General features: G+C 42.3%; 1 protein-coding gene across 1 annotated transcript in view; it reads left to right on the top strand.

Annotated features, from left to right (window-relative positions):
- LOC124721142 (D-beta-hydroxybutyrate dehydrogenase, mitochondrial-like) overlaps window positions 1–24515 on the top strand; it is a 282303-nt gene that overhangs the window by 169603 nt on the left and 88185 nt on the right. The window contains exon 2 of the mRNA XM_047245961.1: window positions 10144–10227. Coding sequence (XP_047101917.1) covers window positions 10144–10227 — 84 coding nt within the window. The remainder of the gene's footprint in view (window positions 1–10143; window positions 10228–24515) is intronic.

Raw genomic sequence — 24515 nt, 5'->3', positions numbered from 1 at the left:
CCTTTCTGGGCTCTCAACAACGGACTCTTTACGCTCACAAGATAACTTACCAGCATATCCCGGGAACTCCATATGTACTCGAACTTAATACGCAAGACACTTACCAGAGTGCAATGTGTTTTGTATTTGAACGTAATAATTATCTATCTAAAAGCTATTCAGTTACTGTCAGTTTAAGGAAATATGCTATCCACTACACAAGTTCAATTAAAAACAAATCAAGGAAGCCCTTTTGGACAGGGAGATATTACAGAACTATAAGATACAAAAAATTACTCAAAGCTTCCATAACCCATTACAACGTTGATATGTCTTAATTTCAAGGGTTAATCTCATGCGTAAACAGGTAAATGTTATTGTTTACTCTCTATTTGACTGTTATTTTTTATATAACAAATTATAAAACTGACATTCATATTTCTTTGGCTTTCTGTAGTAATTATGCGACGCAACATTTGAAACGTACACCTGGAGCAGATTTCTCTGGCAGAAACTTCTCTTGTACTCGTATACCAGCGCTTGACAACGATGTTGTCACAACAGGTCTGTTCCACGGACGAAGAGGTAAACAGCGCCTCACTCTGGTCGTAAAAACGCCAGCTGGTGAACAACTCCCACAAATCTTACAACTCCGGGCGTACTACACTGAACTCCAAAGAAACTGGTATAGGCATGCGTATTCAAATGCAGAGATACGTAAACAGCAGAATACGGTGCTGCGGTCGGCAAAGCTTGTATAAGACAACAAGTGTCTCGTGCAGTTGTTAGATCGTTACTGCTGCTACAATGTCCAGTTATGAAGGTTTAAGTGAGTTTGAACGTCGTGTTATAGTCGGCCAAAAGCAATGGGACACAACATCTCCGAGTGTGTCGTGAATAACAGGGAAACGGCAAAACATCAAATCTCCGACATCGCTGTGACCAGAAAAAGATCCTGCATGAACGGGACCATTTACGACTGAACGTGACAGAAGTGCAACCCTTCAGCAAATTGCTGCGGATTTCAATGCTGGGAGATTAAAAAGTGTCAGGGTGCGAATCATTCCACGAAACATCATCGATATGGGCTTTTGGAGCTGAAGATCCACACGGTATCCGTATGACTGCACGACACAAAGCTTTACGCCTATCCGGGGCCCGTCAACACCGATGCTGGACTATTTATGACTGGAAACATGTTGCCTGGCCGGACGAGTCTCGTTTCAAATTGTATCGAGAGGATGGACGTATACGGGTATGGAGACAACCTCATGAATCCATGGACACTGCATGTCATCAGGAGACTGTTCAAGCTGATGGAGGCTCTGTAATGGTGTGGGGCTTGTCCAGTTGGACTGATACGTCTAGATAAGACTCTGACAGGTGATACGTACGTAAGAATCATGTCTAGTCACCTGTATCCATTCATGTTCACTGTGCATTCCGACGGACTTGCGCAATTCCAGCAAGACAATGCGACACGCCACACGTCCAGAATTGCTACAGAGTGACTCCAGAAACACTCCTCTGAGTTTAAACACTTCAGCTGGCCGCCAAACGTCCCAGAAATGAACATTATTGAGCTTATCTGGGATGCCTTGCAACGTGCTGTTCAGTAGAGATCTCCACCCACTCGTACTCGGATCTATGGACAGCCCTGCAGGATTCATGGTGTCAGTTCCCTCCAGCACTACTTCAGATATTAGTCGAGTGCATGCCACGTCGTGTTGTGGCACTTCTGCGTGCTCGCGGGGGCCCTACACGATATTAAACAGGTGTACCAGTTTGTTTGGCTCTTCAGTGTCGTCTTGTACGAATACAGCCATGCTTTCCTACACAAAATCATGTTAGATTCCCTCACGCTTACTTGGCAAATTTGAGCACGTTCCCTGTTTCCAGGGAAACAAAATGACGAGACTGTACATTTGAACCAAGGACAACGTCAAAGATCATCGACAGGTACTGTTCGGAACTTCCTCCACATACTCTGGGCGTTGCCAGACGATGTTACGAATGCTGATAGTTGAGCAGCAAGGGGATTCGAAACATGAGTCTAACATCATTTTCGAGAGGAGACTGCCAAAATATTCGTGTACAATACACGTTAAAAAAGATTTCTGTGAAGAAATATGTTTACTCTTGGTGAAATATAAACTAGGTTGTTCATTTGTAGTTTAAGTGCGTGTAATAACTTTTTACACATTGCTGAACTCTCATTCCCGTTGGATACGATGTGAGTACAGCTCGACTGTTTACTTTGTGTCCCTAATGTATTCTCCATACTGAAGTAGGATATATCATTTGTCTTGTTTTTGTAAAAGACTTTTTTAGAGTAACCAGTACCCGATACACACGAATCACGCAGACAGTCGTAATCTACATTTCGTCTGTGCTTCTCATACCAGTCTAGCAACTGTACATCACTGTTTCTTCCTTGCTTGGCGTGTCGCATTTCCTTTACTGAATATGGAATCGAGAACGTCTACATAACACAATAAACGGTTTTACCTCCAAAATATAACTCCTAATTTCTAAATATTGTAATTTCTCCGAAATTTCTCATCGATTTTCCCAAAGTCTACGTTCTAATATCATCTCGTCCACTGTATCAATGTTCTCATCTCTGGTTGAACTTTTCTGATGCCTATCACATGGGTTTCTTACATAATTTAAATTCAGTTGATAATTTCTTAACTAATTGAAATAAAGGAACTGATTCCTCATAAGCCTCACCACATTCGGAGTAATTTCCGTTGAAGATAGACTCTCGAAAATGAACAATTTTATGGCGGCACAGTATTACAGTTTTTCCATGAAAATGAAATACAAAAAATTATAAATGCCCGTATAAGCAATACTATTTCGAAGATCAAGTAAACACTTGATTAATATCTGATTGCAAAATGCACCAATATAACAATAACAATAACAATATTTAATTGATACAAACGCAATCTCAAGAACTTGTACCTTGTGCTCGTATGCCTTTTGTAGAGTGCTACGTACCTTTTGTATGACCTAGGTGTGCAAATGTAGCGAGGCAGTACAACTGGACCTGAATCTACAGCTACTTGCTATTGATGTAAATGTATGGTGTTGGGTGTCCGATGTTCCATACCAGTGTCTGCTATATGATAAAACCGTCATACGAGTCAGGCATTATCTTGAACAGGCATGACGGAAGCAACAGAAATGAGTGGAAAGAAATAATTTAGTGGTCCTGTAACAGTCACTTTAATTTCTGCCACATCAATGATTTGGATCTTAGCTCAACGTCCGTAATTTGTGGCGTTTCCTAACATTTGAGGTCAATAATCAATTAAATTCTTAGTCTTCATACTGTTACACCATAAATTCATTTTCTTTGGATTTCATCAATAAAAGCTGATGAATTACACCGGACACAGTCCATTCCGGGAGTCTGGTCTGAGGGTTGACTTATACTGGCATAGTGTTCTATGTACAAAGCAATAAGTCTAAACATGTCTTCATATAATTACATTTATTACGTAAACACAGTCGACAAGCAGTCACAACACCAACAGTCATCGGCCATGTTTTTCCAGTGATGCCATCCTAACTTCGATGGGCAGTAACAAAAATGCACGTACTGTCGGCCACACGACCTACCTCATTGTTAACTCACTCTGAACTACCTGTTCAGACCTCTCAAAAATCTGTTTATGAACATGCCTCTCCCCACTAGTTTAAGGGATGTGAGGTTACGAAAACGAAGTACAAGCTGCAGGATGGCCAGTATTATTTTTATTTATGTCATACACACACACACACACACACACACACACACACACACACACATATATATATATATATATATATATATATATATATATATATATATATATATATGGTGAAGTGAAATTTGCACACACTGGCTTCGCAGCGCGACTCCTCACATGCCAGCGATGAAAAAATGTTTGTAACAAAATTTCGTCCAGGGAGTACATCTGGCAGAAAAAGGTCGTTAAAGAGTGGAAATCTGGCAACACCCTAACCACATGTATGGTAACTACCTCAGTCAGCACATGTTCTTTGTGCTGTACAGTTGTTGCAGTGGATAGAATTTTGGGTAAGCATGCAGGAGGTCGAGGGTTCGATGCTAGGTAGGGGCGCATAGTTTTTATTTGCTAATCTCATTCTGGCATTTCATACTGTTATATAAACCGTTTCTCATGTCACCTGTATCCTAAATTTACAGCATTTTGTAACGCTGAACATAAAAATTACGTGGTTACACAAATAAGAAATAGATAGTTGAAACAAATGACCTGTCATATAACAGAGTAACTACAAAAACAATATCAATTTCGAAATGCTAAAAACGAAGCACAGTACAATAACACAACATCTACTTCTGATTTATTCTACACGTAATATGAGCGTTCAGATGTCGCACATTAGCAACCAGTGACAATAATAATGTCCATAATAACAACCGCATTACCTTCACAACAGAATACGTTGTCCTCAGAAAAACAGATGCTCAAAGCGACTTCACTGCACGTCCAAACATGGCGTAACCCGCAGGAACATACAGCTCTGGACCCTTTGCAACAGAGCTTCGTCCACAGTAACAAGAGCAGCATGAGCACGTGCGACCAATTCTTCCACATTCGTCGGCAGAGTGGAGTACACGTGCTCCTTCAGGTGTCCCCACAGGAAGAAACCCAGGGGATTTAGGTCAGGTGAACGCGGTGCCCATACAACTGGACCTCCACGACTGAGCCTTTTCCCTAGAAATTTTCTGTCCAAATACTGTCGCACATTAATTCCAGCATGTGGAGGTGCACCATCATGTTGGAACCATATCCTCTGCTGAACATGTAGTGAAACGTCTTCCACCACATCAGGCAGATAGTTTGAGGAATGCGTGATACCGTCGTGCAGTCAACTGATTAGGCAACATGGAAGGGCCCAAACACCTGTCGCCCAATATTCCGGTCCAGACGTCGATACTAAAATGAACTTGATATCCATGGTCGCGGGTGACGTGCAGGTTAACCTCACATCATCGGTGGGCATTGTGCATATTGAAGACAACCTCACGAGTGACTGCTGCTTCATCCGACCGTATTACGGTGCCCTCGAAGTCATCGTTGGCTTCTTGTTGTTGTCAGAACCATACGCAGAATTGCATCCACTGATGGAAATCTGCAGGATGCAGGTGTTGTGTGAAAGCATAATGACAGGGGTACAACCCATGCTCGTGCAGCATGTTAACGACCGTGCGTTGCGAGACACGCAGCTGCCCTGCTACGCTACATGTACTTCGCTGAGGTTCTTCGTGTATGACCTCCAAAGCAGCTTCCTTAGTAACTGGAGTACGGCGAGTCCGTGGACGACCTCTGTCATTCAGTGGTGGAAGGAGAGAACTTGACTCCCGAAGGCGTGGATCCAGATGACGGAACGCATTTTTATCTGAACGGCGTCGACAAGGATATCTAGCATAATCAAGAGTGGCAATACCAGCCCAGTTATCAGATGCACCGAGGACCAGAAGCACATCCATATATATATATATATATATATATATATATATCGTTTGTTTATGCCGTACGTCTGCCATACTGGTTTACAGTTTTACAATGGGAAAATTCGATACGTGTACTCATGTACATTGGTCGGCCGCTGTGGTCGAGCGGTTCTAGACGCTTCAGTCCGGAACTGCGCTGCTGCTACGGTCGCAGGTTCGAATCCTGCCTCGGGCATGGATGTGTGTGATGTCCTTAGGTTAGTTAGGTTTAAGTAGTTCTAAGCCTAGGGGACTGATGACCTCAGATGTTAAGTCCCATAGTGCTCAGAGCCATTTGAACCATTTTGAACTCATGTACATTGGAGTGTGTCACGGGCACGTTACTTCGCTCGCAACTAGTCCCTGTCTGGTGGACAGCGCATACAGTACAAACACGCCGCCAGTCCTGCGCGCTGTTCCACCTAACACGCATTACCCCTCTAAAAGATATTGTTCTGCACGATTCATCCCGACGCCACTAATTGTGAAATGTTCGGTTTCGAATTACACTGTTTCCCTAATGGTAAGAGATATGATGTTTCCACAATCCCATTGATAGAGTAATAATAATAATAATAATAATAATAATAATAATGGACCATGGTGATAACACATGCAAATAGTAACCGAGTTTGGACATTATTCTCATAGTACGTTGCTAGTCCTACTTGTAATGTAAGGCCCTAACGAAATGTAGTGAACCTGAATGAGGCAAGAATAATAGTTGGTATTAATCTATGGGACCATTGGAGGAGGATGCAAAGAAAACAGGTTTCGCATTTAGTAGATGAAGTGGTGTGAATAAATTCACGCCCACAGTGTGGAAAGCGCTTCTTTCAAAGCCGACCAACCTTCCATTTCTACGTTTGTAGTATGTAAGTGCAAATGTTTTCTAGAGGACCCGCTGCAATCGCTGTTGACGACTAAGATGCCAGATAACGTACCACTGGACTACATTTACCATATAAAAAATATACACCTCAATCCAGGGTCGAACCATTGACCTACTGCATGCTAACCCAAAACACTATCCACAGCACAAACTGTAGAGCAGAACTAACATGTGCTGACAGAGGTAGTTACCATACATGTAGTTACAGTGTTGCCAGATTTCCACTCTGTAACATCCTTTCTCTGCCAGATGTACTCGCCGGACGAAATTTTGTGACATATTTTTCTATCGCTGGCGTGTGAGAAATCGCGCTGCGAAGCCCGAGTGCGCGAATTTCGCTTCAACCTGTATATATTAGCTTTTGCATACACGTGTTTGCACTTTGTATATTAAATTAATCATAATATAGATTAACGTGGTAGCAACAATTATTGAACCATCAATTCCATACACAAATCGTTCTGCAAGCTTAGCAAAATAAAATAAATGGAATTTTTACGAAATTTGAGACAACTGTAAAATAATGTACAAAATTTATCTTCTTAAAGGAAATATTGGCTGATATCAAAACTGGTCTCAGATTTTGCCAGTCTGTAATATTTCAGAAGTTACAAAGAATTTAAAATGATGATTAATATTCTATTAATATTATCTCACCCGATTCACTTGCGTTGCAGTTGTACATGTAAAACATGATATTTTGTTTTCCAGCATTGGCTGAATGAACATTACTTTTTAAGACGGTCGTTTAACTGAATTTCACTATTGCATCATAAATGCTCACCTTGATACTTCACACTATTTTGCAATTATCCAAAGGAATTGGTCGCCTATGAAACCTATTATCCTATTATGATCTTTTGTTATTTTAGATCCTCAATTTATGGTTTCAAAGTATGGGGTGATGAATTTAACTGGCTCTAACATTCGAATTGTGGACTTCTTACATGAATCCAAAGTTACAATTTCAGAAGGATAAAATGGTCTCCATGGAATCAGTAAGCAATCAGCAACGTTGTACTGCTGTTATAAACATGTATTATGTATGGAACAATATAATTTTTCTGGTATAAATTTAGATTAGATCAAAGAATCTGTTGCTACTGATTTTGATCGACTTTGCTTTAATAATCGATAGTCGACTATGAAATTATTTCACAAAATACATCTGCAGAACACTGCAGAAGGGCACTAATTACAGAGAATCTTCTACAGAGCACACGTTAGTCTATATTCTTAAATTACCTACCGAACGAGAAGGTGTAATGGTTAACGCTACTGTTCTGTTCGAATATACTTAATGGACATACTCTTCGGATCAATATGACAATATCTGTTGAAATTAAGCACGGAATGGACAATAAATTGCTAAAAACTCTATTACTAAAAAAGTACAGCAATTAATAATCTCTACGTGCAGCTGCGCACAACTTTTTACTAATAATATTTTTATCACGGTGTTCTTTTACATAATACATTTATATTGTAACGTACAAGAATGACGAAACCATGATGTATGGCACATAACAATTCAACACACTATTCTTATTCGTTGCTTATAGTATGGTGATGTGAAGTTCCTAAATACGTCAGCTACAATTTCCATGCAACGTCTTTACTGTCATTGTTTGATGGGCAGAATTTACAGGGCCCGTGTGTTACGGTTTTACCTGTTTTTGCACACTTGAAGACTGAAATACACTCCTGGAAATGGAAAAAAGAACACATTGACACCGGTGTGTCAGACCCACCATACTTGCTCCGGACACTGCGAGAGGGCTGTACAAGCAATGATCACACGCACGGCACAGCGGACACACCAGGAACCGCGGTGTTGGCCGCGAATGGCGCTAGCTGCGCAGCATTTGTGCACCGCCGCCGTCAGTGTCAGCCAGTTTGCCGTGGCATACGGAGCTCCATCGCAGTCTTTAACACTGGTAGCATGCCGCGACAGCGTGGACGTGAACCGTATGTGCAGTTGACGGACTTTGAGCGAGGGCGTATAGTGGGCATGCGGGAGGCCGGGTGGACGTACCGCCGAATTGCTCAACACGTGGGGCGTGAGGTCTCCACAGTACATCGATGTTGTCGCCAGTGGTCGGCGGAAGGTGCACGTGCCCGTCGACCTGGGACCGGACCGCAGCGACGCACGGATGCACGCCAAGACCGTAGGATCCTACACAGTGCCGCAGGGGACCGCACCGCCACTTCCCAGTAAATTAGGGACACTGTTGCTCCTGGGGTATCGGCGAGGACCATTCGCAACCGTCTCCATGAAGCTGGGTTACGGTCCCGCACACCGTTATTCCGTCTTCCGCTCACGCCCCAACATCGTGCAGCCCGCCTCCAGTGATGTCGCGACAGGCGTGAATGGAGGGACGAATGGAGACGTGTCGTCTTCAGCGATGAGAGTCGCTTCTGCCTTGGTGCCAATGATGGTCGTATGCGTGTTTGGCGCCGTGCAGGTGAGCGCCACAATCAGGACTGCATACGACCGAGGCACACAGGGCCAACACCCGGCATCATGGTGTGGGGAGCGATCTCCTACACTGGCCGTACACCACTGGTGATCGTCGAGGGGACACTGAATAGTGCACGGTACATCCAAACCGTCATCGAACCCATCGTTCTACCATTCCTAGACCGGCAAGGGAACTTGCTGTTCCAACAGGACAATGCACGTCCGCATGTATCCCGTGCCACCCAACGTGCTCTAGAAGGTGTAAGTCAACTACTCTGGCCAGCAAGATCTCCGGATCTGTCCCCCATTGAGCATGTTTGGGACTGGATGAAGCGTCATCTCATGCGGTCTGCACGTCCAGCACGAACGCTGGTCCAACTGAGGCGCCAGGTGGAAATGGCATGGCAAGCCGTTCCACAGGACTACATCCAGCATCTCTACGATCGTCTCCATGGGAGAATAGCAGCCTGCATTGCTGCGAAAGGTGGATATACACTGTACTAGTGCCGACATCGTGCATGCTCTGTTGCCTGTGTCTATGTGCCTGTGGTTCTGTCAGTGTGATCATGTGATGTATCTGACCCCAGGAATGTGTCAATAAAGTTTCCCCTTCCTGGGACAATGAATTCACGGTGTTCTTATTTCAATTTCCAGGAGTGTAATAGTTTTAGGTTGTGGGATATTCTCTACAATTCTCAGTGACTTACCCAGTCTCAGAAGATTTGTTTTGATGCGTTATGTCGCTTTGTGAGTGGTTTTTTGTATTATTGTAAGTCTATTCTCCTTGTCAATTTGCATCTACTTAAGTCACCATAACATAAGTATTATATGCAGAAACGTCCAAATGTGGTACGAAATTATCGTTCATCATCAATTTATCTTTGTTTGCAGGTATAAGTACTTGTTAGGTAATTTTATGTGTTAATGGCTAATTTCTTTTCGTCGTAACTCAAGATCATTTCTGGCCTCTATTGCTGAATTGGCCAGCTTCGGCATAGCACTCATAAGGACTACAAGTACGACGTTTTTGTTTTTATTTATAATGTTATTGACCACAGTAGTGTAATCCGTGAGGTACAATCAGCTGTCAGTTGTCCTATTTGTTTTTTACAATCTAATCTTCGGATTATTTTCCCACAATAGTAATCGCCATTGTTGCTCGTGGCTTCAGGATTTTACGTTTATAATATTTGGTCTGTAATGCAGATAAACATGATTTTAACATCAAGCGCTGCGGAAAATATGTTATTGAATTAAATTACTCACTTTGTGTTCCAGGTTTCAGCAGCGGGCAAGGTTGTAGTCATCACAGGTTGTGAATCGAGAATTGGATACGCCCTTGCTAAACGCCTCGATGAGCTGGTAAGCATTAAAACAAATAATTGTAAACTTTTTCAAAAATTTCTGTTTAGTACTAAGACGATAAATTTTTACTTTTAAATTGATGTGCCTATTTTACTAGTTCAAATTCAAGGAAGTAACCTAACTTTAGTTGCGTTTCCACATAATCAACACCGGTGTTGAAACATTTAGTGAGCTCGGGTACACACCTTTCTTTATTTCACCGCAATAGCAGTATTCCACTTGCTTTCTCAAAATCTATTGCTACCTCTTAGACATGGTTGTCTCCGCAAATGGATTTTTGTACACGTATTCTTAGGGTTCACCAATAGAGTTGGTTCAAATGGCTCTGAGCACTATGAGACTTAACTGCTGAGGTCATGAGTTCCTTAGAACTTAGAACTACTTAAACCTAACTAACCTAAGGACATCACACTCATCCATGCCCGAGGCAGGATTCGAACCTGCGACCGTAGCGGTCTCGCGGTTACACACTATAGCGCCTAGAACCGCTCTGCCACCTAGGCCGGCACCAGTAGAATAAGGAATAACACGGTTTATTGGAATCCTGCATAAAACTAAACTGCTTTCAGAAAAAAATGTGTAGCATTTCTTTCTGAACGTCCCTCGTAATATAAAACATTTTACATCACCATGATTATTAACTATGAACGACCTGTGTTAGAGTTCAGAGATAACATGTCCAAATTCTTTGGTCATAAATTGAATTGAAGAATTGAAAAGAAACTGTAGCTGGAAAATTCCGAAATCAGATCCACGATTACGTCTTCTGGCCATAAACATGCTTCAGTGGTTTCCTCACTATTAAAGTCTTGTTCCAGAACTGGCTCTTCGTTGAGATCTTCAGATTCATGCCGGTATAAAAGACTACCACATTTTCGGTGCCTGAGCAGGAATGCTGGAGAATGAAGCAAGAAGGGAGATACAGATTTAATGTCCCATCGACGGCAAAGCCATTAGAGATGAAATGCAAGGTCGGATTAGGCAAGAATGGATAAGCAAATCGGTTGTGTCCGTTTCAAATGAGCCATCCCGGCATTTGCTTTAATAGATTTAGGGCGACCACAGGCAGCCTAAGGCTGGATGGCCGGGTGATTTGAATTGCTGTTCTGAATACGAGTGGAGCGTCTTTCCACTGCACCGTATCGTTCCACGTGTTTCCACTGCACCGTCTCACTCTGTTGATTCAGAGCGATGGGCTTCGGAGACTCCTAGAGTGGTAATTATATTTCTACATTTCAACAGCTAAACTTCTGTACGTTTGCAAAGAATTTACGTAATACTCGATGTGACGGGAAGACGGTGCGCGTGGAACCAATGAAGAAAGTTAGCAAGATGACGTCGTTACTTACCTCAGGTGATTTAGGGAGATACGCGACTACGGCTCTAACAGCACGGGGGTGCTGTGCGCTGCTTGTATCGATATACATGTAAACGGAGCAAGTAGTATTCATTCTGTATGCAGCTGGCACTGACCATAGCAAGAGTGGGCCTATTTCAAAATTTATTCCCTAGTTTCCTACGGTTTCGTCGTTTTAGTATGTTTTGTGATTATTTGATGTTTGCGGCAGTTATGCTCCACAGTTCAATAATTTGTCTCATAACATGAGCCTTTTCATTAGTGACATTTAGTATTTCCAAATTTAGGTGTGTGTCACTATTCTTGTCCCGCCATAAACACCAAGAGAACTCTAGAAGTCTTACCACATTAAGCTAAGCCAACTGAGAGTACAAATAGTTGATTTTGTTAAAGAATAAATTTCGTACATACCCCAGCTCTAGTAGGTGACTAAAGCCATGGGACAGCAATACGGCCATATACAGATGGCAGGGCGTACACAGGACAGTGCACCGGCGGAGCTATCCTTTGTACTCAGGTGATTCACGTGAATACGTGTCCGGCGTGATTAACGCCGCACCACGGGTATTAACAGACTTTGGACGAGAAATGGTACTTGGAGCTAGACGCATGGGACATTCCACTTCGGAAACCTTTAGCGAATTCCATATTCCGAGATTCACAGTTTCAAGAGTGTGCCGAGAATACCAAATTTCAGGCATTATCTCTCACCACAGACAATGCAGTCGGCGACGAGCTTCACTAAACGACCGCGAGCAGCCGCAGAGCAGTTGTCATTGATAACCGACAAGCAACACTGCTTCAATTAACCTCAGAAATGAGTGTGGCACCTATGATGAACGTATCCGTTAGGACAGTGTGACGAAATTTGGCGTTAATTGGCTATGGCAGCAGAAGACCGACGTGAGTGCCTTTGCCAACTGCACGACATGGTCTTCAGCGCCTCTCCTTGGCTCGTAACCGCATCGATTGGACCCTTGACAATTGGGAAACCGTCGTCTGGTCAGATGAGTCCTAATTTCACTTGATAAGAGCTGACGGTAGGATTCGAGTGTGACACACACCACTCGACTCCATGAACCCAAGTTGTCAATAAGGCACAGTGCAAGCCGGTAGTGTCTCCATAATGATGTGGGCTGTGTTCGCACGGAATTGACTAGGTTCTAGCATCCCAATGAACCGATACTTTCCTGTAAGTGGTTATGTTCGGCTACTTGGAGGCCATTTACAGCCATTCGTGCAGTTAATGTTCCGAAACAATGATGGAATTTTTATGGTCGGCAGTGCGCCATATCGTCAGGCACAGTTGTTCTCGATTGTTTGGAAGAACATTGTGGACAATTTGACCGAATTGTTTGGCCACCGACATCTCCCGACACGAATCCCATCGAACATTTATTGGATCTAATCGAGAGGTTAGTTCATGCACAAAATACTGCACCGGCAACACTTTCGCAATTATAGATTGTTATAGAGGCAGCATCGCTCACTATATCTGCAGAGGACTTCCAACGACTTTTCGAGTTCACACCACGTCGGGCTGCTGCACCACGCCAGGGAAAAGGAGGTCCGCCTCCGTATTAAGAGGCACCCCATGGCAATGTATTACTGGCTGGTGTCGTTCTCGACTAAAAGTAGTCGATTGTCGTTGTGAGAGCACAAAATCGGCATTCATATTTTATTTAACGTAGTGCCCTCTTCTTTTCTGTTAAAATTATTATAGTGTTTCTAAATCTCTACGACATGCACGATGAGACGTTGTTTTTGCTGAAACTCTCGCCTCATTGAATTTTGTTTCGCGGTTTCCGTCTCGAAACCTATTTTACAACGGCCGATTTGTAAGTTTGTCCTAGGAAGTAGTTCGCTTTGTATTCGGCTAAGCGTGTTTTAATATTTCTTTCCATCGTTTCATTGTATACTTTCCCACAATGAAATGGAATTTTACACACTGTAGCTGTCGCTAATGGATATCGCACGTCTTTCGCCTTTCTCATCTCTACGTTCTACCAGATCAATACTTTCCCAATGCGATGCGTAATCCTGATAATAAAAGTTAGGAAAACTTTCCCAGTTGGCGGCTGTTGTTCCTCATTAGATGTGGCTTTCTCTCTTCTTCGACGGAGTACTCGATCCTCCAACATACTGGACGTATCATTTTGCTTGAAAGGCATAGTAAGTGATTCATTTTATCTTGTAAATAAACCGGTTCGCAAATTTTACTAGCTCCATCCACCAAGGTTCTAATCTCACCACTTTTATGCCTGGGGTGATGGTTGGATTCCTTATAGATTCCTTATCTACGGTTAATGTTTCTTTATCCACTGGGTCAGAGAAAATTTTTGGAAGAAAGAACAAGGGTACACCTTTGCTCTAAATTAGTGCGAGATGCAGTTGTCTCCTGAGTGTCCTTTCAGCAGCCCATCAGGAAGGGCCACTGAAGACCTGTATCAATCCCTATCTCGTAGCGTAGCTGTTCTTAACCTTAAGCTGAGACACGTGCTACCCAGTCCAATTCCCCAGGATCGTATGTCCACTCCTGTTCTAAAGCGAAATCCGGCTCTTCCGGTAAATTGGAAAGACAGAACGCAGGACACGTCTGGAGCACCCGCTCCCTTCCCTCACCCCCAAACCTTATCTCTTTTCCATCGCCATTTACTGTCCTGTAGCACATCTGAGGATCTCAGAACGATAGTCTAGACTCCCCATACATTAGAATTTACTTTCCAAGACTACTTTCCCTCATATTGTTATTCGTTTTGACACACCATGTCCGAAGAGCTTAGAATTTTTTTTAATGCATGTCTCATCGTTTGATGTGGCGTAACAAGGATGAACCACTATTCAGTGCAGAAATTTTTGTTGTGACAATCCCTTTCCATTATTAGCTGCGCAGGATAATAAAAAAAAAACGATGGACTAATTCGTCAAAAAGTAAGAAATAAAATATACTAACTGGGTTACCCGGCTTCGTTCAGGGATTTGATATGAGATTGTGTGGTAGTTAATAAAAGAATAAAATTTAAAGTATAAGCGGTAAAATTTTTTTATTGAAAACATACTCTAACTATTTACAACACGTGTTAAAGTATAAGAGATATAAAAAATTTTTTGAAAACACATTCTAACCATTTACAATACTTGTTTACAAACAAAATTTTTCATTTTGTTATCCGAGGTATACAGGGTGGTCCATGTATTGTGATCGGGCCAAATATGTCACGAAATAAGCGTCAAACGAAAAAATTACAAAGAACGAAACTTGTCTAACTTGAAGGGGGAAACCAGATGGCGCTATGGTTGGCCCGCTAGATGGCGCTGTCATAAAATGTTCAAATGTGTGTGAAATCTTATGGGACTTAACTGCTAAGGTCATCAGTCCCTAAGCTTACACACTACTGAACCTAAATTATCCTAAGGACAAACACACACACCCATGCCCGAGGGAGGACTCGAACCTTCACCGGGACCAGCCGCACAGTCCATGACTGCAGCGCCCGCGACCGCTCGGCTAATCCCGCGCGGCGGTAGCGATGAAGTGGGGATTTTCCCGTGCGACCATTTCAAGGGTGTATCGTGAATATCAGGATTCCGGTAAAACATCAAATCTCCGACATCGCTGCGGCCGGAAAAAGATCCTGCAAGAATGGGACCAACGACAACTGAAGAGAATCGTTCAAAGTGACAGAAGTGTAACCCTTCCGCAAATTGCTGCAGATTTCAATGCTGGGCCATCAACAAGTGTCAGCGTGTGAACCGTTCAACGAAACATTGTCGATATGGGTATTCGGAGCCAAAGACCCACTCGTGTACCCTTGATGACTGCACGACACAAAGCTTTAACCCTCGCCTGGGCCCGTCAACCCTGACATTGGGCTGTTGATAACTAGAAACGTGTTGCCTGGCCGGACGAGTCTCGTTTCAAATTTTATCTATCGGATGGACGTTTACGGGTATGGATACAACCGCATGAATCCATGGATCCTGCAAGTCAACAGGGGATTGTTCAAGTTGGTGGAGGCTCTGTAATGGTGTGGGGTGTAGGCAGTTGGAGTGATATGGGACCCATGATACGCCTAGATACGACTCTGACAGGTGACACGTACGTAAGCATCCTGTCTGACCACCTGCATCCATTCATGTCCACTGTGCATTCCGAAGGACTTGGACAATTACAGCACGACAACGCGACACCCCACGCGTCCAGAATTGTTACAGAGTGGCTCCAGGAACGCTCTTCTGAGATTAAACACTTCCGCTGGCCACTAAACACAACAGACACGACCATTATTAGACTATTTGGGATGCCTTGCAACGTGCTGTTGAGAAGAGATCTCCACCCCTCGTACTCTCAAGGATTTATGGACAGCCCTGCAGGATTCATGGTGTCAGTTCCCTGCACCACTACTTCTAAAATTAGTTGAGTCCATGCCACGTCGTGCTGCGGCACTTTTGCGTGCTCGCAGGTGCCCTACACGATATTAGGCAGGTGTACCAGTTTTTTTTTTTTTTTTTTGGCATTTCAATGTAGAAATTCTTTAGGGAAGTTCACACTTTCTTTAACGTTTACCATCGTGTCGATCGTTTTGTATGTTCTCTCTTCACCGGGAGTTTTGTTCTGAATATTAAAGCTGATATCGTCGACAATATTATTTTTACTTGCCAAAATGCGCTTTCAAATAGCCAGGGATAGTTGTGAACAATATCTGGATAAATTTGGTCGATGAGTTCATTTTCGGCAATGGCTTGTTGCAGAAATCACTGTTGAGTTTAATGGGGCTGGTCGTCAGGTCAGTAGGGTATGTGCCTTCACCTGTTTGTAAAAGTTGTTGAGCAAAATGTGCTGTTGTTTCGTCTTTTGATAGTTCAACTCTCATATTTTTCGTTAGTCGCAGTATTTGTACGTGTGGCCAGAGATGTGATTTTTTTTTAAAAGCATGCGTTGATCTCGTCTGGTGGCGTTGACTTGGGGATAACTGGAAGTGTTTGTCGAAAATCTCCAGGGATTACAAGTAGAGCCGCTTCCATCACTTCACAGTTTCCTCGCAAGTTTTGTAATTATCGGTCCATGGCTTCGAGTGATTTTTGTGTGACATTGTGCATTCGTCCCAGATGATAATTTTAGGTTACTTTAGGATTCATCCCGTCCAGATGCTCTTGAGATTTTACGTACCGAGATCTGTTCTTCGACTATATTCAATGGCAGTTGTAAGGCGGAATGGGCAGTTTGTCCTGCTTCTATAAGTGTGGGATCAATGCCGAATGATGCCAGTGCAAGTGCGAATAATTCCGCCAGTGTTGTTGTCGATCTGGTCCATTGTAACGTTGTAAAGTTCCTTTTGATTGTTATTGAGGAGTGGTTTGTTGTGAGCAATGTATTAAAGCAGTTCGTTGATTTTGTAACTTTTCTCCTTTGTAATTTCGAAGTTTAGCACACTGATAGCATCTTTTCGTGGTGCTTGCATCCCAAGTTGTACTAAGGCCTGGTTATTTATTGCTAAACATTTATCTTCTAGGCGAATGAGTGTTTCATAGAAGATGGCGTCGTTGAATTCGATGGTTAGATCAGGAAGAGCTTGTCGGATTAGGTACAGTATGTCATCACTCATACTCTCCTTGAAGGAGTCTCATAGCTGTTTCGGATTCGAAAGGTTGCATGTTGTTATATAAGTGTCTCATTTGTTCAGCTGAGGCTGTGAGTGAGGCTTCTTGTAGTGTTCATTCCCAGTGGTTGCCGTTTTCCAGTAGTCCTAAGCCTTTGCATGCATCTCTGTACGTCTGGCATAGGTAACCGTCAACAGTCTTGAGATCGTGAAACTTCAGCAACAGACGGAGATAGAAACATTCAGCGTTGTTCTGATGTTCGGTGTATGCTCGGCCCAGTGCGCCAGTTCTCATGATCCTGGATGATCTTCCACTGGAATTCCTTGTTTTCGTCGTTGAAAAGTTTTTCTTGTCGTGTTCCACGTATAATAGGTAGGGACGTCGACATATAGTAAGGTTTTCGCGAATGGATCCGTTTGGCATAGCTGGAAAAAAGCTGTTAATGTTGTATTTTGAGGTGGACGCTTGCAGTTTTTCTGGCGGTGTCTTTTGTGAACTAAACTCTCTGTCCATTGTGCAAATGTACTGCCAGATGTTGCACAACTAGTTCGCGTTCGTATATGGGAAAATCGAAAATCCGCCACGCTTCTTCGATACTGGTGATGTATCTACCAATTTCACTGTACTTGGCTATCTGAAATACTACCATGTCACTGCTTTTGTTCACATACTTACAGACATATTTGATGGATTTCAATGAATTGCAGTATTATACGTTTACCAAGTGTATAAGTATGAAACCGAAATTTCCCTAAAGATGTGCTAGCCGTCTGTGTAGGGCCCGTGAGACTGTCTGCAGCGCCATCTGCTTCCCGCAACGGCTGACGAAAAATGTCAACACACAGTGACCCAAGTTCCGTACATCAGTATCTGTAACAAACACGTAAACATGTCGACTTTTGTGCTTACGAACTGCGATTTGCGGACAGCATTGGTTTTCTATTATCATTTGAAGAAAACTGCTGCAGAATCGCATTGAATGCTTGTCAACACTTTTGGCGAACATGCTCTTGAGTGAACACAGTGTTTCGAGTGGTTTAAAAAATTCAAAAGTGGTGATTTTGACGTGAGAAACGACGAGCGCTAAAAACCACCGAAAAAGTTAGAAGACAACGAATTGCAGGCCTTATTAGATGAAAATGAGACTAAATTCAACAGGAACTCGCAGAGCAATTGAATGTGACGCAGAAAGCTTCTTCTCTTCGGTTGAAAGCTATGAGAAAGGTGCAGAAAGTGGGAAAATGGGTTCTGCATGAACCGAATGAAAGACGGCAAGCAAATCGGAAGACCACTTGTGAAATGCTGCTCGCCAGATACAAAAGAAAGTCGTTCCTCCATCGAATAGCGACAGCTGATGAAAAATGGATATATTTTGAGAATCCTAAACGTCGTAAATCGTGGGTGAATCCAGGCAAACCATCGACATCCACTACGAGACCAAATCGCTTTGGAAAGAAGACAATGCTGTGTGTTTGGTGGGATCAGAAGGGACTCCTATATTATGAGCTGCTAAAACATGGTAAACTGTTAACACTGATAGCTACCAACAGCAAATGATCGATTTAAATCGAGCATTACGTGAAAAACGACCGGAATATGGAAAAAGGCAACACAAAGTCATATTGCTCCATGATCACGCCCCATCACACACAGCAAAACCGGTTAGGGAAATGATCGAGGCGTTCAGTTGGGAAACACTATGGCATGCGGCTTATTATCCTGACTTGGATCCGTCCGATTATCATCTATTTACATCACTGGGACACGCTCTCGTTGAACAACGCTTCAATTCGTACGAAAATGTACGAAACTGGTTCGCTGACTGGTTCACTTCAAAAGAACTGTTGTGTTTTTGTGTATGTGGCATTCATAGCCTGGCGGAGAGATGGGAGAAATGTATAAATAGCAATGGAGATTATTTTGAATAAAATATTGTTTACCAGTTTCAAAATACAGCCATGTAGTTATTGCAACCAAATTTCGGTTTCATACTTCTACACCTGGTATGCGTGCTTGAACATTTTGGAAAGTAGTGTGTTATATGGTACTACCTATCGATTACCTACTTCCAATTCCTCGCTGCTTCGTATTCCTATTTTTGCTGTGCAGCTACCGTTTTTGGCTGATCGACTTCTGTATTTGGGGTAGCCATCAACTCCGGTTTGTGTGTCGTCCAAGTATGGTTTTGGGTACGTTTTTCTACTTTTTCCATTACTCATACATGGCGGATTGGAGTTTAATGGTCCACATGGTCCGTGAATCATGTTTTTCACTACTATACTGTACAATTCCGAATCTTCTTGCGGATTGAGAGATTCATCTTGGATGTTTTTGCCGATATCCGTGGGATGAATTCTGTCGTGTAGTCATATGAGACTGTGTGAGTGAGGCAGGCCTCGTTTTTACCATCCGATTGTGTGCGTCCACCATCTAACGGTTCCAAAGATGACTTCAATAAACCTCATTCGTTTTCGTCGGAAAACTCGGTCTATTATGTGGTGTCAATGCATGGGAACTTGTCCGTATCTTAGTTGTTCTTTGATTTCTGGGCACGACGATTTGCATGTGCATGTTATGAAGAGATCAGTCAGTCCATATTTTCTTATGTAGGTCATGGAATCTTGAGTGTGTTCGTGCATGTACATTGGACTTCCAGTGTATGATGAGGGTAAGATTACCATTGTTCCAATATCGCCAATATTTCCGTCATTTACGATTGGTTCTAGAATATGGATGTGTTCTTCTTTGCGTAGTTTCTTCTGGTTTAGTCTTAAGCAAAGCATCCGTTCCGCTTCTGTTTTTTCATACATATCTACCAGGAATTGATGGAATAAACGTTCTCTCCGTGCAGAAATACTAATGGATATCAGAGGGCATCATACGAGCGATGTGTGTCTGCAATGCGTTGTAGTCCTTCTCTTCTTGGTCGTACAATTATGTCACGGCTTGTGTTTTCATTGTCCACAACTACGATGGCGACTTCGTCTATCTGAGGTGCATCAAATCGACGTTCTTGTTCTACAGGTGGTCTTTTGTTGGCTCGGATTATAATTTTATAGTCCTCAGAAATCATTCGGTCTAGTGAATCAGTTGATTGTATTTGAGTAACACCTTCCGTACATCTTGAACTGCTTCTCGTCTCAATCCATTTATATTTTTGAATTGTTGATCAGTTTCTATTTCTTCACTTCCGATGAAATATGCTAGCAGAAATTTATGGTCTTCGTTGGGTAGTGGTAGTAATGATCCAGTGCTGTGATAGATTTGTCCTTGGATGGAAAAAACATAATCGATTTCATCTTTGTTAGTGTAGATCGGACCGACAGCGAAAGAAGTTATTTGGAAATGGGCGTTGTACGTTTTTATAGTTTGAAGGAAGTGTTTTGATTCTAGAGTTTCCCTTATCATGTAATGTGAAAATTCCTGCGGAGGTGCTTCCAGTGGTGGTAATCGAATTATTCCATTCACGCAACAGAATCCTGGTGTTTCTCTACTGAATTTTTTCGCGTTGCAGAATTGGCAGTTGTTATCTATGTTTCCGGTTACGATGTGTTTGCGTTTGTTATATTCTTTCGTTGGGTCGGAGTGGAATGTTTCGTTTGTTAGGTTGCACTGTTTACTTGTCCTCGTCAGCGTTTCTCGCAGGGTGATACTTTCATGGCTGGCTTGAGTTGGCAGACTTTTATTATAAGATTGTGTTGCAATTCTTGATTCTTCAATCCGTTCATTTCGTTGTTCTTCGGTTTCTCTACTTCTCACAGTGCTCATTCTCGTTCGTTGGGAACTTGCAAGTGCTTCGCGCTCTTGGCCTGTTTCGTTTTTTCGCTGTTCTTTTTGTTTTCGCCGTTTTGCTTCAGAACTGGCAAGCTCTCCTCCCCTTTTACGTTTGGGCATTGTCTAAAATATAAATCAAATCAATTTTGCATTAACAAATACGCTATGTATACTTTAGTCACGTTTCACATTTTATTTCCGTTTTACATTCTATTACTGTATCACTTTGCCTACTCACACTTCACTATTTGTTTTTATTCACTCACTGCACTACTTTTTCGGTTCATCCCTTCGTCACTGATAAGAAACTGACGTTCGAACCCACTACGGGTCTTGCTTCATATACCACTATCAATGAGTAGCCCCACCAGTGGATATTCCAGAACATACCAAAAAAGGCTGCGAATAGAACACAATGATCCTGAACATTCCACAACATTCGAGAGTGTTCTGGAATGTTCCACAATCGTATGGAATGTTCCGGGATGTTCCCGAACATTCTGGAATCTTCTCCAATGTAGCAGACTGTTCCCAAAGATTCCAGAACATTCCGGATCATTGTGGAACATTCCGGAACATTCTGGAATGTTTTTGACTGGTCTTGAAACTCTCGAATGTTCTGCAATGTTCTAGAAATTTCTAGAGGGTGAAACTTTTCAGCCCATACATTTTCAAAAGCACCCCCTTCAGGTAAAAAAGGGAACCTACTTCATGGATGAGGGCTACCACATCACATAACTCTCTTGATCGTAGTGGGAATCGTTTCTGAGTTTTAGCAGCACGTACATTGTACACTTAATTCTATAATATACATTGATTAGAGAAATATTTGACGCACATTGGAATGATGCTCGAAATCATGTACAGCAAATGAGGCACGCCACACGTTTCTCAAGTCTAAATTGTTTCTTAGATAGTTCATTTCACGAAACGTTTGACCACATTTATTTCAATGTTTTTTATTTTCTAATTAAGAAAGTATGAAATATAATTAAATATCTAGCGGTATTCTATTATTATTAAGAGTATATACATACAGAGAAAGGAAAGACATTTCAATTTTGCTGTAAATTAATATTTATTGTATTTTTTAACATGAAAGAAAGATTTCTACACCGGTGTAACTTTTTATGCGCAAAGTAGCTAGGGCTTAAAGAGATGAATTGTTTGACAATTCATTAACATAGCTACCAACAGTTGTTCATCAAATATTTCAATTTTTCCTCAAATCATTAATTTTTTCTTTCTTATCATTACTACTTTCGAACAATTAAATCTTTTCTTGCAAAAATAGACCTCACGCTTGTGAGCTTGCCAGGTTACGTCTCCTTTTACCATTCTTGGTTTGGCTATCAAAATTCGGAAAAAGTTTTCCCTCACATAATTAATTGAGTTTCCTGATTATTATTAAGCAATTAACCCCTTTTTTGCAAAACTACACTTCACGCTGGTCAGTTTGATACCCGATACCCCTTTGCCCAATTCTCACTCATCGTTTGGCTATGAAAATCCAGGCAAAAATCCATTCTGTAATTTGCCCTCAAATCTACAATAATTTTTTCTTAATTAACTTGATTACTTTCAGGCAATTAAATATCTTTTTTTCTAAACTAGACCTCATGTTGTCCAATTTAATATCCAGTTTGTTCATTTCCCACCCTTCCTTTCGCTATGAAAATTCAGAAAAAAGTCCACTGTAATTTCTAAGGAATTGTGTTTTCGCTCTGCTCAAACATTTGACCAACAACTGAAGTCCAAGTTACTGACTATGCACTCCCATTACAATACGTAATTTAACCAATGACACTGAAGGAACTGTTAATCAGCAACTCGGACCATTTGCCTGTACTACTATATTACGGAAATACACTGATGGAAAAAAAATTGTACCACCAAGAAGGAGATGTGCGACATAAACTGAAGTTGATAGGCGTGTTTCCACATCTGAAGGATGATGTCTATTCAGATTTCGCATCAGTCGCATAAGAGTGGCGCTAATAGCACCACTATGAGTATGCAAATCAGGTTTGCTGTAACAGTGGTGAGCTTTAGTTAGCTTTTAGACTGGACTTGGTGAGTTGACGTTAGTCAAGAATGCCCTGGCGGCAAAGACGCCATTATCAGTAGCTCACTGAGTTTGTACCAGGTGGTGTAATAGGTCTACGAGAAGCTGAATGTTTATTCTGCGATATTGCAAAGACTTGGCAGGAATGTAACCGCTGTACATGTTTGCTGGGAGCGGTGGTCATAAGAATGTACGGTCACAAGAAGACCGGGCTACAGACGGCCACGTAGAACTACCGAGAGGGAAGATCATCGTGTTCGGCTATGCCTGTGGCGTATCTTACTGCATCTGCAGAAGCAATTTGAGCAGCAGTTGGCAGCAGAATGATACAACGAACTGTTACAAATCCGTTACTTCAAGGACAGCTCCGAGCCAGAAGCCCTGTAGTGTACATTCCTCTGACCCCAAACCACCGCCATTTTCGACTTCGGAGTGTTTTCTGATGAAAGCTGGCTCTGCCTCAGTTGTAGTGACGGCCTTGTGTTTGAAGTAGGCCAGTTGAGGGCCTGCAACTAACTTGTCTCCCTTCTACACGCGCTGCCACCTACACCTCAAGTTAAGGTCTGGAGTGCGATTTCATATGGCAGCAGTCTCGTGCTTACCCTACGCACCCTGACTGCAAATTTACGTGTAAGTCTGGTGATTCATTCTGTCGGGCTGCTATTGATGAACAGCATTCCAATAGGATAACGCTCCCCCACATTCCGTTGTTGTAACCCAACATTTTTTTTTTTTCCTTCCCTACTGACTGGTTTGGTGCGGCCCGCCACGAATTCCTTTCCTGTGCTAACCTCTTCATCTCAGAGTAGCACTTGCAACCTACGTCCTCAATTATTTGCTTGGTGTATTCCAATCTCTGCCTTCCTCTACAGTTTTTGCCCTCTACAGCTCCCTCTAGTACCATGGAAGTCATTCCCTCATGTCTTAGCAGATCTCGTATCATCCTGTCCCTTCTCCTTATCAGTGTTTTCCACATATTCCTTTCCTCTCCGATTCTACGTAGAACCTCCTCATTCCTTACCTTATCAGTCCACTTAATTTTCAACATTCGTCTATAGCACCACATCTCAAATGCTTCGATTCTCTTCTGTTCCGGTTTTCCCACAGTCCATGTTTCACTACCATACAATGCTGTACTCCAGACGTACATCCTCAGAAATTTCTTCCTCAAATTAAGGCCGGTATTTGATATTAGTAGACTTCTCTTGGCCAGAAATGCCTTTTTTGCCATAGCGAGTCTGCTTTTGATGTCCTCCTTGTCCGTCCGTCATTGGTTATTTTACTGCCTAGGTAGCAGAATTCCTTAACTTCATTGACTTCGTGACCATCAATCCTGATGTTAAGTTTCTCGCTGTTCTCATTTCTACTACTTCTCATTACCTTCGTCTTTCTCCGATTTACTCTCAAACCATACTGTGTACTCATTAGACTGTTCATTCCGTTCAGCAGATCATTTAATTCTTCTTCACTTTCACTCAGGATAGCAAT

Source organism: Schistocerca piceifrons, chromosome X (assembly GCF_021461385.2).
Source record: "Schistocerca piceifrons isolate TAMUIC-IGC-003096 chromosome X, iqSchPice1.1, whole genome shotgun sequence".
In the NCBI taxonomy this organism is placed as follows: Eukaryota; Metazoa; Arthropoda; class Insecta; order Orthoptera; family Acrididae; genus Schistocerca; species Schistocerca piceifrons.
Note: the sequence above shows the minus strand (reverse complement) of the source record. Positions and strands in the feature narration are given on the sequence as shown.